The sequence below is a fragment of the Oncorhynchus kisutch genome, linkage group LG6, assembly GCF_002021735.2.
Source record: "Oncorhynchus kisutch isolate 150728-3 linkage group LG6, Okis_V2, whole genome shotgun sequence".
Taxonomy (NCBI): domain Eukaryota; kingdom Metazoa; phylum Chordata; class Actinopteri; order Salmoniformes; family Salmonidae; genus Oncorhynchus; species Oncorhynchus kisutch.
Window position 1 is genome coordinate 15,659,669 of NC_034179.2, and position 16,755 is coordinate 15,676,423.

Here is a 16,755-nt window from a genome sequence, read left to right on the forward strand (position 1 = left end):
GTTTGAACTTGTTACCTGTATAAAAGAAACCTGTCCACACACTCAATCAAACAGACTCCAACCTCTCCACAATGGCCATGACCAGGGGGCTGTGTAAGGACATCAGGGATAAAATTGTAGACCTGCACATGGCTGGGATGGGCTACAGGACAATAGGCAAGCAGCTTGGTGAGAAGGCAACAACTGTTGGCGCAATTATTAGAAAATGGAAGAATTTCAAGATGACGGTCAATCACCCTCGGTCTGGGGCTCCATGCAAGATCTCACCTCGTGGGGCATCAATGATCATGAGGAAGGTCAGAGATCAGCCTAGAACTACACGGCAGGACCTGGTCAATGACCTGAAGAGAGCTGGGACCACAGTCTCAAAGAAAACCATTAGTAACACACCACGCCATCATGGATTAAAATCCTGCAGTGCACGCAAGGTCTCCCTGCTCAAGCCAGCGCATGCTCAGGCCCATCTGAAGTTTGCCAATGACCATCTGGATGATCCAGATGAGGAATTGGAGAAGGTCATGTGGTCTGATGAGACAGAAAATAGAGCTTTTTGGTCTAAACTCCACTCGCCGTGTTTGGAGGAAGAAGAAGGATTACAACCCCAAGAACACCATCCCAACCGTGAAGCATGGAGGTGGAAACATCATTCTTTGGGGATGCTTTTCTGCAAAGGGGACAGGACGACTGCACTGTATTGAGGGGAGGATGGATGGGGCCATGTATCGTGAGATCTTGGCCATCAACCTCCTTCCCTCAGTAAGAGCATTGAAGATGGGTCGTGGCTGGGTCTTCCAGCATGACAACGACCCGAAACACACATTCAGGGCAACTAAGGAGTGGCTCCATAAGAAGCATCTCAAGGCCCTGGAGTGGCCTAGCCAGTCTCCAGACCTGAACCCAATAGAAAATATTTGGAGGGAGCTGAAAGTCCGTATAGCCCAGCGACAGCCCCGAAACCTGAAGGATCTGGAGAAGGTCTGTATGGAGGAGTGGGCCAAAATCTCTGCTGCAGTGTGTGCAAACCTGGTCAAGAACTACAGGAAACGTATGATCTCTGTAATTGTAAACAAAGGTTTCTGTACCAAATATTAAGTTCTGCTTTTCTGATGTATCAAATACTAACCGGTATGTCATGCAATAAAATGCAAATTAATTACTTAAAAATCATAAAATGGGATTTTTGGGATTTTTGTTTTAGATTCCGTCTCTCACCGTTGAAGTGTACCTATGATAAAAATTACAGACCTCTACATGCTTTGTAAGTAGGAAAACCTGCAAAATCGGCAGTGTATCAAATACTTGTTCTCCCCGCTGTATATATATATTCTCGCTCTGCTCAATGGGAATTTACATAAAGTCATCCACCTTTGTTTCCTGTCACAGAGCGTGACACACGACCCCACCCTCACCTCTGTGGCTCAACACAGGAGGGTTAATGGATAGATATTAGGGGTGTGTGTGAATTCTTTCTGGCATGCGTACACACATGCATGCATGTGTGTGTGTGTGTGTGTGTACTATATAAAATAAAGTATTGGCAGAGCACCAAAAGTGTTGCCCTGCCAATTCATATGGGCAGGTCAGGTCTGGTCTGTCCCATCTAGGGCAGCAATGAAATTCACATGGCCTGTAAACCCAGGGAAGTGGTCCATGCCGGACACTCAGCACCCTTAAGTAATCCGGCTGCACTTTAACACAACAGCCTCTCCTCTTTACAGCTCCTAGCTCCTGTCCTGCAGAAGAGAGATATCTGCATTCATGGCTGTACCGCAGGCATGGCCAAGGGCCCGGGAATAACAAGGAAATTACTACCCTCTGGACTGGTGGAGAAGTGTGTCTGTGCGTGTGCATGTGTGTGTAAATCTTCACATTAAGAAACCCTCCAAAGAGTACATTTTCTTCACCTGTTCTCACTCAAGAAGTACTCCAGCCATTTTTATTTATTTCACCTTTATTTAACCAGGTAGGCAAGTTGAGAACAAGTTCTCATTTACAATTGCGACCTGGCCAAGATAAAGCAAAGCAGTTCGACAGATACAACGACACAGAGTTACACATGGAGTAAAACAAACATACAGTCAATAATACAGTATAAACAAGTCTATATACGATGTGAGCAAATGAGGTGAGAAGGGAGGTAAAGGCAAAAAGGCCATGGTGGTAAAGTAAATACAATATAGCAAGTAAAACACTGGAATGGTAGTTTTGCAATGGAAGAATGTGCAAAGTAGAAATAAAAATAATGGGGTGCAAAGGAGCAAAATAAATAAATAAATAAAATACAGTAGGGAAAGAGGTAGTTGTTTGGGCTAAATTATAGGTGGGCTATGTACAGGTGCAGTAATCTGTGAGCTGCTCTGACAGTTGGTGCTTAAAGCTAGTGAGGGAGATAAGTGTTTCCAGTTTCAGAGATTTTTGTAGTTTGTTCCAGTCATTGGCAGCAGAGAACTTGAAGGAGAGGCGGCCAAAGAAAGAATTGGTTTTGGGGGTGACTAGAGAGATATACCTGCTGGAGCGTGTGCTACAGGTGGGAGATGCTATGGTGAACAGCGAGCTGAGATAAGGGGGGACTTTACCTAGCAGGGTCTTGTAGATGACATGGATCCAGTGGGTTTGGCGACGAGTATGAAGCGAGGGCAAGCCAACGAGAGCATACAGGTCGCAATGGTGGGTAGTATATGGGGCTTTGGTGACAAAACGGATTGCACTGTGATAGACTGCATCCAATTTGTTGAGTAGGGTATTGGAGGCTATTTTGTAAATGACATCGCCAAAGTCGAGGATTGGTAGGATGGTCAGTTTTACAAGGGTATGTTTGGCAGCATGAGTGAAGGATGCTTTGTTGCGAAATAGGAAGCCAATTCTAGATTTAACTTTGGATTGGAGATGTTTGATATGGGTCTGGAAGGAGAGTTTACAGTCTAACCAGACACCTAAGTATTTGTAGTTGTCCACGTATTCTAAGTCAGAGCCGTCCAGAGTAGTGATGTTGGACAGGCGGGTAGGTGCAGGTAGCGATCGGTTGAAGAGCATGCATTTAGTTTTACTTGTATTTAAGAGCAATTGGAGGCCACGGAAGGAGAGTTGTATGGCATTGAAGCTTGCCTGGAGGGTTGTTAACACAGTGTCCAAAGAAGGGCCAGAAGTATACAGAATGGTGTCGTCTGCGTAGAGGTGGATCAGAGACTCACCAGCAGCAAGAGCGACCTCATTGATGTATACAGAGAAGAGAGTCGGTCCAAGAATTGAACCCTGTGGCACCCCCATAGAGACTGCCAGAGGTCCGGACAGCAGACCCTCCGATTTGACACACTGAACTCTATCAGAGAAGTAGTTGGTGAACCAGGCGAGGCAATCATTTGAGAAACCAAGGCTGTCGAGTCTGCCGATGAGGATGTGGTGATTGACAGAGTCGAAAGCCTTGGCCAGATCAATGAATACGGCTGCATAGTAATGTTTCTTATCGATGGCGGTTAAGATATCGTTTAGGACCTTGAGCGTGGCTGAGGTGCACCCATGACCAGCTCTGAAACCAGATTGCATAGCAGAGAAGGTATGGTGAGATTCGAAATGGTCGGTAATCTGTTTGTTGACTTGGCTTTCAAAGACCTTAGAAAGGCATGGTAGGATAGATATAGGTCTGTAGCAGTTTGGGTCAAGAGTGTCCCCCCCTTTGAAGAGGGGGATGACCGCAGCTGCATTCCAATCTTTGGGAATCTCAGACGACACAAAAGAGAGGTTGAACAGGCTAGTAATAGGGGTGGCAACAATTTCGGCAGATAATTTTAGAAAGAAAGGGTCCAGATTGTCTAGCCCGGCTGATTTGTAGGGGTCCAGTCATCCTTAAGATGTGCTTGATTGAGCTGGCCTGGAACAATGGAACCAATGGAATACCAACCATAGAAATATAATCTCATTGTGTTAATGGTTTAATCTGTCCTCTGGAAATGTAGAGCCAGAAAGACTGTTTAAAAACGCTGGTTACATTTATGACTCTATTTACGACTTAGACATACTCTGAATAACAAATCAAATCAAATCAAATCAAATTTATTTATATAGCCCTTCGTACATCAGCTGATATCTCAAAGTGCTGTACAGAAACCCAGCCTAAAACCCCAAACAGCAAGCAATGCAGGTGGAGAAGCACGGTGGCTAGGAAAAACTCCCTAGAAAGGCCAATACCTAGGAAGAAACCTAGAGAGGAACCAGGCTATGTGGGGTGGCCAGTCCTCTTCTGGCTGTGCCGGGTGGAGATTATAACAGAACATGGTCAAGATGTTCAATGTTCATAAATGACCAGCATGGTCGAATAATAATAAGGCAGAACAGTTGAAACTAGAGCAGCAGCACAGTCAGGTGGAAGTTGAAACTGGAGCAGCAGCATGGCCAGGTAGACTGGGGACAGCAAGGAGTCATCATGTCAGGTAGTCCTGGGGCATGGTCCTAGGGCTCAGGTCAGTTGAAACTGGAACAGCAGCATGGCCAGGTGGACTGGGGACAGCAAGGAGTCATCATGTCAGGTAGTCCTGGGGCATGGTCCTAGGGCTCAGGTCCTCCGAGAGAGAGAAAGAAAGAGAGAAGGAGAGAATTAGAGAACGCACACTTAGATTCACACAGGACACCGAATAGGACAGGAGAAGTACTCCAGATATAACAAACTGACCCCAGCCCCCCGACACATAAACTACTGCAGCATAAATACTGGAGGCTGAGACAGGAGGGGTCAGGAGACACTGTGGCCCCATCCGAGGACACCCCCGGACAGGGCCAAACAGGAAGGATATAACCCCACCCACTTTGCCAAAGCACAGCCCCCACACCACTAGAGGGATATCTTCAACCACCAACCTACCATCCTGAGACAAGGCTGAGTATAGCCCACAAAGATCTCCGCCACGGCACAACCCAAGGGGGGGGGGGGGCGCCAACCCAGACAGGATGACCACAACAGTGAATCAACCCACTCAGGTGACGCACCCCCTCCAGGGACGGCATGAGAGAGCCCCAGCAAGCCAGTGACTCAGCCCCTGTAATAGGGTTAGAGGCAGAGAATCCCAGTGGAAAGAGGGGAACCGGCCAGGCAGAGACAGCAAGGGCGGTTCGTTGCTCCAGAGCCTTTCCGTTCACCTTCCCACTCCTGGGCCAGACTACACTCAATCATATGACCCACTGAAGAGATGAGTCTTCAGTAAAGACTTAAAGGTTGAGACCGAGTTTGCGTCTCTGACATGGGTAGGCAGACCGTTCCATAAAAATGGAGCTCTATAGGAGAAAGCCCTGCCTCCAGCTGTTTGCTTAGAAATTCTAGGGACAATTAGGAGGCCTGCGTCTTGTGACCGTAGCGTACGTATAGGTATGTACGGCAGGACCAAATCAGAGAGATAGGTAGGAGCAAGCCCATGTAATGCTTTGTAGGTTAGCAGTAAAACCTTGAAATCAGCCCTTGCTTTGACAGGAAGCCAGTGTAGAGAGGCTAGCACTGGAGTAATATGATCAAATTTTTTGGTTCTAGTCAGGATTCTAGCAGCCGTATTTAGCACTAACTGAAGTTTATTTAGTGCTTTATCCGGGTAGCCGGAAAATAGAGCATTGCAGTAGTCTAACCTAGAAGTGACAAAAGCATGGATTAATTTTTCTGCATCATTTTTGGACAGAAAGTTTCTGATTTTTGCAATGTTACGTAGATGGAAAAAAGCTGTCCTCGAAATGGTCTTGATATGTTCTTCAAAAGAGAGATCAGGGTCCAGAGTAACGCCGAGGTCCTTCACAGTTTTATTTGAGACGACTGTACAACCATTAAGATTAATTGTCAGATTCAACAGAAGATCTCTTTGTTTCTTGGGACCTAGAACAAGCATCTCTGTTTTGTCCGAGTTTAATAGTAGAAAGTTTGCAGCCATCCACTTCCTTATGTCTGAAACACATGCTTCTAGCGAGGGCAATTTTGGGGCTTCACCATGTTTCATTGAAATGTACAGCTGTGTGTCATCCGCATAGCAGTGAAAGTTTACATTATGTTTTCGAATAACATCCCCAAGAGGTAAAATATATAGTGAAAACAATAGTGGTCCTAAAACGGAACCTTGAGGAACACCGAAATTTACAGTTGATTTGTCAGAGGACAAACCATTCACAGAGACAAACTGATATCTTTCCGACAGATAAGATCTAAACCAGGCCAGAACATGTCCGTGTAGACCAATTTGGGTTTCCAATCTCTCCAAAAGAATGTGGTGATCGATGGTATCAAAAGCAGCACTAAGGTCTAGGAGCACGAGGACAGATGCAGAGCCTCGGTCCGATGCCATTAAAATGTCATTTACCACCTTCACAAGTGCCGTCTCAGTGCTATGATGGGGTCTAAAACCAGACTGAAGCATTTCGTATACAGATATAATAACAGATATTATGAGGGAATATGTGGCTGCTTATCTATTGTTAAAGCAGAGTCTGAGGCATCAACAACATGCATAAATTCCTTCATTTATTTTCCAATGATGATAAATGCAAATGTGACCACAGTAACACAGCTCACAATCTGTGGATGCAAAATGCCTACTTATGACTCGGTAAAGACAAGGTCATCTTGATTCATATTGTATTTGTGGATATGACAACTGAGCACTAGAGTCGAAAGCTCTCACAAACTAGTGATTGGCAGTTTCAATTAAAACAATATGGCAAGTGTTGGGCACAATGTAGGACTATACCTTTGTGTGGCTTCCACTGCAACCATTGCCCAGTGCCTCTTGAGGACAATGTCAAGAGAGCCCTTTCCCCGTGAGCCAGCCTGTACTGTATAAGGTGATAATGAGGGAGCAAGTTAATCCACTGTTTCTGCTCAGAAACCATTACATCTGACTATATAATATTCTTCTGGTTAAAATATCTAACTATGCCCCAGGTATTGGCCCAGTGAAGGTGTGCAGGCTGGCTAAGCACCTGCTTGCAAACATTCCCCACCACTGGACTGGACTGGACACAGACAGCGCATCATACAACCTGCCACTGTGGTGCCTATTTGGACATAGAGCACCCTTCTGGACGACTACTGTTTCAGACAGATAGCAGCACAGCAGTCCCTCATCATCAGACAGACACAGGGAGTGGATCCAACCTCGGCAGTTAGTCTCTCTCTCTCTCTCTCTCTCTCTCTCTCTCTCTCTCTCTCTCTCTCTCTCTCTCTCTCTGTGTGTTAATGAGCTTTGATGTGTTTCTCTCTCAGGTGTCTCTCAACTCCCAGATATGTGTGTTTGTTTGTACCTCATGAACTATTTTGTGAATATGTTGCTACACTCACCACATGGGATCTTGTTGGTGGAATATCTAGAGACCCAGAAACACCATTAACAGGATCAATAGAGATCATACAATATGGGATGAGACCCTGGAATGTTCTCCTGACCTGAAATGACCTTCCTTTCTTTCAGGAAATGAGCTTGGCTGGGATCCATGATAAACACAAGTTAAAGAATTACAGCAAGAAGAAAATCGATATTCACAGTGAGATGACGGGGAATGAGGAATCCAGAATGAAGAGCAGTGTTTTGTCAAAGTGAGTATATATGTTACAGTGAGATGAGGAATCCAGATCTAGTACTTTGTCAAAGTGAGTATATCTGTCAGGAGCCACACTGTCTTATCAAATACTCTATTACTGTTTTGGGCTGTAGAAAAATACATGTTTCTAACCTCAGAAAGAAAAGCATTTTCTTATGTCTTATTACAGTCTGCAGTATAGACGGTAATTACCAACGGAATCCTGTCTCCATACATGACCATAAGAGACTACTTTAAAAATGACTACAGTTCACAAGGACTTATTGGCAGGGGAGATAGAGCAGAGTGGAGCGGAGTTGAAATACATTGAGTAATTGGCTTTTCCCAAATGTTCAGTCTCCATCTCTATCTAATTTAACCCAAAATCAAATGTTTCTGTTGTTTCTGCTTCTTTTTAACCTGCAATACAGCCTATTGATAGGCCAAGTAGATTCTGTACAGGGAATAGTCTAATATCTGAACCAATCTCTTCATAATGAGCATATGTTCTTGATACACTCCTCAGAACCCAACCCCGGTAACCAAGACAACCCGCCATGAAACCTTGGAGCGTAAATTACAAGCAAATGAGTTCCAAACGATGGCAGGCTGAGGCAGGGAGACTTGCAGGCGGTAAGGCAAACAGGCAGTCATGTAGGCAGTCTTGGCAGGCAAAGAACCAGGCAGGCAGTGTGCTGTGCCTCTGCAGTCAGATCAGTAGGGATTAACCCATTCGGTGATACAAATGTACCCTAATCATTCCTATTTGGTCCTGTGACTAATCAATGTGAGCAGAATGTGTTGCTTTTGGAACAGCTGGGTGGAGCTTACTAAAGCAGCCCTAACCCTCCAGTGCCTGTAACGACTATACAGATTGTTCCCACAGAATAAAACAATGGGCTTTAAAGGCTGATCTGCCCTGTATTAATATACAGTGCCTTGCGAAAGTATTCGGCCCCCTTGAACTTTGCGACCTTTTGCCACATTTCAGGCTTCAAACATAAACCATAAACCTGATGGAGTCTGCAAAAGACCTGAGACTGGGACGGAGATTTGTCTTCCAACAAGACAGTGATCCAAAACATAAAGCAAAATCTACAAATCTACAAAATAAACATATCCAGGTGTTAGAATGGCCAAGTCAAAGTCCAGACCTGAATCCAATCGAGAATCTGTGGAAAGAACTGAAAACTGCTGTTCACAAATGCTCTCCATCCAACCTCACTGAGCTCGAAGCTGTTTTGCAAGGAGGAATGGGAAAAAATTTCAGTCTCTCGATGTGCAAAACTGATAGAGACATACCCCAAGCGACTTACAGCTGTAATCGCAGCAAAAGGTGGCGCTACAAAGTATTAACTTAAGGGGGCTGAATAATTTTGCACGCCCAATTTTTCAGTTTTTGATTTGTTAAAAAAGTTTGAAATATCCAATAAATGTCGTTCCACTTCATGATTGTGTCCCACTTGTTGTTGATTCTTCACAAAAAAAATACAGTTTTATATCTTTATGTTTGAAGCCTGAAATGTGGCAAAAGGTCGCAAAGTTCAAGGGGGCCGAATACTTTCGCAAGGCACTGTATGTTAGCTAGCTGGCTAAGGCTATCCAACACTGGAACTCTTCCAAGTCAAGGCAAGCTTTCGATTGTGTTAATTTATTGCCACCTTTGCCCGCCGGTGTAACTGCTAAACTGTTTGCTGTACACTGTACTACATGATTGTAGCGGGTTTACTAACGCATTTGTTCTAGTAGCTATGTTTACTATGACGTTAGCTAATATGCTGACAACAATTTAATGTCGGCTGTGTGTAGCGGTTAGCCGTTATGGTATGAAGGTTTGGCTTAGAGTTTTTTACACCTGGTCACAGACAGTCGTTGTGTTGTGCACTGAAATCCACAAGCCAAGGGAAAAGGTGAGAGGAGAAGAGCACATAGATGCAAGAAGGAATTATACAATGAGAAAAGTGATGATGCTGTTTGTATCTGGCTGTTATTAAAACCTCTTTCGGCTAGGGGGAGCAAGAAGCAAGGATATGCATATTATTAGTAGATTTGGATAGAAAACACTGAAGTTTCTAAAACTGTTTGAATAATGTCTGTGAGTATAACAGAACTGGTTTGGCAGGCAAAACCCGGAGCACAATCCATCCAGGGAAAAACAATTTTGAGCTAAATCTGTTTTCCATAAGATTTCTATGGCAATCCCTTTTTAATAGAAATATGCTTGCAGTTCCTATGGCTTCCACTAGATGTCAACAGTCTTTAGAAATTGGTTTATGTTTTTCCTTTGAGAAATATAGAAATAGCCCTGTGTCACTCCAGATACACTCTAATGGTTTGGTGCGCGCGACCTGGAACGTGCTTCACTTTGTTTTTGTCCGGTATTGAGCACAGTATTTCCCATCTTAAATTATAATTATTATTTACGTTTTAGGATATGTTTGGACAAAGTTTACAGGTAACTTATTAGATACAGTGGGGCAAAAAAGTATTTAGTCAGCCACCAATTGTGCAAGTTCTCCCACTTAAAAAGATGAGAGAGGCCTGTAATTTTCATCATAGGTACACTTCAACTATGACAGACAAAATGAATTTATTTGCAAATCCAGGTGTCGCCCATCTTCCCCAATTTTCCCCTGGGTATTTATACCTGTGTTTTCTGTGCCAGTTCATCTTGTTTGTCAAGCTTACCAGCGTTTGTCCTGTCAGCCCCTCTCTTTTCCCAGCCTCTCTTTTTCTCGTCCTCCTGGTTTTTGACCCTTGCCTGTCCTGACCCTGTTCACTAATTGGTCTTTTGACCAATTAGATCTGATGTAATTGGTCAAATGTATCAGATTTGGGATGCCTGTGTAAACGCAGCCATAGTGTTTGATAGTCAAATATTCTACATACATTCAATGAATGACAATAACAAGAGTAATTCAAAACAATTTGTGGCATTTACATTTTTCATGGACAAATAATTCAAAATTGATTGTGAAGCTTAAATAAATAAAATATATTTAACCTTTATTTAAGATTAATTACATTACCTTAAGATGATTTGGACATGATGCATGTTTGGACATGACACACAGAAAATGCTAATATCTTGGATATTGACTTGAATTGTTTGGTGCCACAAACACTAAAAAGTTACAATTTGGAAATAGTGGACTGGTAAACAAGACCAAAGCATGGTGTGCTGTATTACCTTGTCCATATTCTGCCTACAGGGTAAGGAAACCAATATGTAATTTTGTAATTTGGGCGAACTATGCCTTTAACTTGTTCATGAAATAGTTGAAAAGATATAAATGATATGGCTAGATGAAATGTTGGTAGAAAACAGGGCCCTTAAAACTTCTTAGGGATAGGGGGCAGTATTTTCACGTCCGGATGAAAAGCGTGCCCAAAGTAAACTGCATGTTACTCAGGCCCAGAAGCTATGGTATGCATATAATTGGTATATTTGGAGAGAAAGCACTCAAAAGTTTGTAAAACTGTTAAAATAATGTCTGTAAGTATAACAGAACTGATTTGGCAGGCAAAACCCAGAGGACAAACCATCCAGAGGAAAGAATTTGAGGTCATAGTATTTCCCAATGGTTTTCTATGAGAGGCCCTATTTAATAGGAACCTGGTTGCAGTTCCTATGTTTCGATGTTTTTCTTTTGAGAAATGAAGAGGTATGGCTGTTCTTTGTAAGTGTCACTCTGAAGGTCTCTAGTATTTTGGTGCGTGTGAACTGGAACGCCCTTCACGTTGTTTTTGTCCGGTATTGGAAACAGTTTATCCCGTCTTAAATTTGATCGATTATTTACGTTTATTTACGTTTTAGGTTGTATTAGGAACGTTGATTGAAATGTTTGGACCAACTTTACAGGTAACTTATTAGATACTTTGTAGTCATGTTGGGTGAGTTGGAACCGGTGTATTTCTGAATCAAACGCGCCAAATAAATTGACATTTTGGGGATATAAAAAAGGAATTTATCGAACAAAACGACCATTCATTGTGTCACTGAGACATTTGGGATTGCAAAAAGAAGAAGATCTTCAAAAGTAAGGGATTTATTATATCGTTATTTCTGACTTTTGTGTCGCCACCTGCCTGGTTGAAAATTATTTGCATGTGTTTGTATGCGGGGCGCTGTCCTCAGATAATTGCATGGTCTGCTTTCGCCGTAAAGCATTTTTGATATCTGACACTGCGGCTGGATTAACAAGAAGTGAAGCTTTATTTTGATGAATTACACTTATATTTTTGTGAATCTTGAATCTTGATATTTCTGTAGTTTGAATTTGGCGCACTGCAATCACTAACAGGTTTAAAAGAAATATACACTCATCAATACACATTTAGCAAAACTTGATGCACTAACTGTAAGTCGCTCTGGATAAGAACGTCTGCTAAATGACAAAAATGTAAAGTGTAAATGTTCAGTATTTTAGTGATGGGGTGTTATTATCGTCACACTTCCATTCTGAGACCTATCAGAATGAAACCACTCATTTGATAAGGTTTCAGAGGTTTCTTGGGAAAGGTATCCATTTCAAACTGCTTGTTCCTTTTCCTGAGTTGAGCAGTGGTAGTCTAAGAGTGAATTGAGCTTTGTATTTACAGAATGTCACTGCATTTATGCGCATTGAGCGTGGAAAATGCGCTCTACAGAAATAATAATAATTATAATTATTGTTCAGCATGTCCTTTTTTTGCATTTGTGAGAATAAGAGACAAGAGAATTATGTTTGCTTTTTCGTTATTTGTTTGACGTTTAAAATAAGTGAATAGAACTAGAATTACTAGAGCAGACATTCCATTAATTATTCCATTATTCCATTGCACTGTCAAATTGCAGTGGTGTGAGGGGCTTTGTCCATTCTAGATGTCCTATTTTTATGGCTCCTACATTGCTTAGAAGGAAAGTAACACAAGGTCTGTGTCTACACAGGCAGCCCATTTCTGATCTTTTTTCCCCTAATTGATCTTTTGCCCAATCAAATTTTTTTTCATTTTGAAATGTATTTTTCAGAGCTGATTTGATTGGTCAAAAGATCAATTAGTGGAAAAAATATCACAATTGGTCTGCCTGTGTAAATGTAGTCATAGAGGCTAGAAGGGTACTTAATGGGGCAATCAGCAGTTGAAACAATTACAACGCGTACACCCCACCCCTGTTTCTGTAAAAATATAAACGGGTGGGGCTAGACCACTCTCAAAGTCATAGACAGAGCTATGGATGCAAGGGTTGAACATTATTGATATCAACATTTTACTTTGACTAGGTTTTTAGGCTATTTGGTGTTTGTTTACAAACATTGGAGTAAAAATAAGCTTATTTGGGGTTCTGTTGGGGTACAACAGTTGAATTTAGCTCATGAGGCATATGTTGTATTCTTAAAAAATCAATGAGTACATATCATTAATTTCTATGTTCAAAAATGGATGTAGCAAATGCTGATTGCTCCTTTAAGTTCAAATGTACATTTCCATTTCCAAGCAGGGGATCAGAAAATAGTTGACTCCTCTTATCCAAACAAAACTCCAATCCACCCAATATGACAGTCATCACATACCAGGAGATAACTTTGAGAAAATGAAGCTGTCAGCGAGAGTGTTCAGATTTTCTGACATATAAATGAACCCAAGCTGTTGTCACAACACTTCAATATTTAATCAGTTACACAGTGACTTCTCTATCATCATGAGATGAGTTTATCATATGGGGTTAGTGTGGTGCTTATCATTGCTCTATAGCACCACTATGTGGCTTTAGTGGAGTACATCTATGCCAACCAGCCAGTTGATCTTCAGACTGTTTCTTTTTTTAAATGACAGATATTACAGTAAGCATGAGAGGAATGTGTAAGTGGTGGATGGCTATAAAAAAATGTATTGTTTTACTTGGAATGCCTTGATTAGAGTAATCTAGACACTGGCTCCCAGTAATCTAGACATTGGCTCCCAGTAATCTAGACATTGGCTCCCAGTTCCTTTTCTACACACCAATAATAAAGAATATACCGTTCCAGTCAAAAGTTTGGACACACCTACTCGTTCAAGGGTTTTTCTGTTTCTTTCTTTTTTACTATTTTCTATATGTAGAATAATAGTGAAGACATCAAAACTAGGAAATAACACATATGGAATCATGTAGTAACCTAAAAAGTGTTAAACAAATATATTTTATATTTGAGATTCTTCAAAGTAGCCACCCTTTGATAACAGCTTTGCACGCTCTTAGCATTATCTATAACTTAAGTATGCTGTTTTATGAATACGACCCAGGAGAGTTATCAGACATATTGGACTCAGACATGAGTCACAGATGTGTGTGTTATGGCATCCTCACTGAAGACATTCTCAAATATTTTACGGAAAGAGACCCTGACCCTCTCCTTGAAGTCCTGGCCCATAAACACATACAGGACAGGGTTGAGGCAGCTGTTGACATAGGCCAGAGAGATGGCCAGGGGGTACCAATTCCAGGCTTCACCTGCCGAGGCAAACCTACCATACCCAATCACCATACCTATGGTGTGATACGGCAGCCAGCACACAAAGAATGCTGCCACCACAGCCAGAATGAGCCAGAAGGTCCTCTGAGACTTGAAGTGAGCGCTGCTCACCCTCCTGCCGATGAGCAGGTAGCAGACAGCGATGACCGTCAGGGGAACGAGGAAGCCGAGGACCAGCCTGGGAACATGGGTGGCTTTGATGGCAGAAAAGAAGCCCCTAATGTTGTTTTCGCCAAGGGGGTGTACAGAGGTGCACATAATAATTTCATCATTGTCGACACTATCAATGGTCCCATTATGAATCATGGTGGGGAGGCTGAGGAGCAAGGCCAGGACCCAGGCCAGACCACACAGCAACCAGGCCAGGGTGATGCTCCGGTGGTTCTGGGCCAAGACAGGCAGGATGATCAGGACAAATCGGTCCAGGCTGATGAGAACCAGGGTGAAGACGCTGGCAAACATGTTGAGATACATGACAGAGGGGATAACCTTACACATAGCCTCTCCGAATGGCCAGTGTTGGTTCAATATGATTTCAACCAATGAGAAGGGTATGGAGATACAGCAGAGGAGGTCTGCTACAGCCAGGTTTACAAACCAGACTGTGTTGACTGTTCTCTTCATCTTCACTCCAGCTATCCAGATGACAAATGAGTTTCCTGGGATACCGAGGACACAGGTTATGCTGTAGATGACTATGGACACCACCCGTATGGACTGAATTAGCTGCTCTGATTGAGCAGTTTGAATGAACATGTCATAATAATCCTCCAAGTACTCCTCTGAGAAATTCATGTTGTCACTAGGGGAGGAATTGTTTGATACACAATGTCACTCATTGTAAAACACACCATTTTCTAAATGTATGTTTTAACTTAACTTAGCATTGCAGTAAGGGTTCTCAGTGAGGTCATTCTTATAACCAGTCATAATTAATGTCAATGGTCTTGCTGTTTATATACCATGTGGCTGCATTAATGAACAGAATTGAAATTCAAACATTAGCACCTTCAATGTGGAAAATGTTGGTCCTTAGTTTCTATTGTCATGAAACAGAGGGGTGTCAAATCCTCTTCACAAAGTTAAACAAATATTAGAAAATAATACTATCAATTATTTTTCCCAAGTTAATTATTTAAAAGGAGCTACGTAAGAGCACACCTAAAATTCAACTGAACATTTATATCAAACTCACCTCTTCCTTCAGGTCTCTGTTCTGATTTGGTCACTTATCTTTAAGGTGTTTTGTTTTTGAGGGATAGAACGTGGCAGGGAGGGACTAAATCGATGGGACGGAAAGTGACAAAATGCATATTAAAGTCAAAGAAAGAAGAAGTATTGAAAGTACCCGCTGGACACACCACATCATTTCAACGTAGATAATTGGGTAATATTTGGTTGAGACATTGAGACGACAACCAACTCAAAAAGACAGGCAAAAGTTAGCTGAATGTTCAATGAGTTATTACTATGCATTCAACCATCTAAATGCACAACTAAATTCCAATATAAAAACAATGTATACTTGTCGATTTAGTTGTCAGCCAAATGTTTATCACTGCTCTTTCAATCATTTAAAAATACAGAAAAGTTCAAATGGGAATACAATGTCAGATATTTTATTTATTTATACAATATATTATGTTGTCCCTGTGCTTCATCTAATAGCAGAACCAAACTACCTGGATTGCAGTTGAGATTACATTAAAAGTACATGGCGAAAGTAATCAAAGCCATTCGAGATTCTGCACAGATTATTACAGCACTTGTGAAGATCTCCACAGACCTGCCTCAACCTATGCATGCCATCTTATACTCAAAATGTGGCCATGGATGTGTTACTCATTTTAAGGCTGAATGTTTGGCTATTTACTGTATTACAAAAGTAATATTGTGTTTGGTTGACAATGCAACCAAATATCAACATTTAAAGGAGACGTACCCTACTGTTTGGATAGTTTAATCTGAACCACTGGCTTGATCCCATTCATTAACTTCATTAACTTAATTCAATTTTTGGTTTTAATGTGACTACAACATTTCATTTGTTAACATGTAGACAAGTTATTAGGCTATTTATTGTATTCCAAAGGGGATATGGAATTGTGTCTACACAACCAAATATCAACATTTGAAGGAGATGAATCCCATTTGATATGCAGGGGTGTAAAGTACTTAAAGAGAAAAACTTTAAAGTACTACTTAAGTAGTTTTTTGGGGTATCTGTACTTTACTTGACTATTTATATTTTTGCTAACTTTTACTTTTACTTCACTACATTCCTAAAGAAAATTATATACTTTTTACTCCATACATTTTCCCTGACACCCAAAAGTACTCGTTACATTTTTTTTATGCTTAGCAGGAAAGGAAAAATGTACACACTAATCAAGAGAAGATCCTTGTTTAATCCTTACTGTCTCTGATCTGGCGGACTCAAAGACTCAGGAAACGCAAATGCTTTGTTTGTAAATCATGTCAGAGTGTTTGAGTGTGCCCCTGGTTATCCGTAAATTAAAAATATTAGTTTAATGTAGGGAATGTGAAACAATTTATATTTTTACTTTTACTTTTGATAATTTGTATATTTTAGTAATTACATTTACTTTTGATACTAAAGTATATTTTAAACCAAATAGTTTTAGACTTTTACTCAATAAGTATTTTACTGGGTGACTTACTTGAGTTTTGTTATTAAGATATCTTTACTTTTTCT

At 41.5% G+C, this 16,755-nt stretch overlaps 1 protein-coding gene across 1 annotated transcript; it reads right to left on the reverse strand.

Annotated features, from left to right (window-relative positions):
• Positions 1–10,522: 10,522 nt before the first annotated feature.
• LOC109892050 (C3a anaphylatoxin chemotactic receptor-like) lies at positions 10,523–15,326 on the reverse strand. Its single transcript, XM_020484469.2, has 2 exons — positions 15,235–15,326; positions 10,523–14,841 (listed from the first exon to the last, which is right to left on the reverse strand). The coding sequence occupies exon 2, from the start codon at positions 14,832–14,834 to the stop codon at positions 13,833–13,835; it is 1,002 nt and encodes a 333-aa protein (XP_020340058.1). The 5' UTR covers positions 14,835–14,841; positions 15,235–15,326; the 3' UTR covers positions 10,523–13,832.
• Between the last annotated feature and the right edge of the window lie 1,429 nt (positions 15,327–16,755).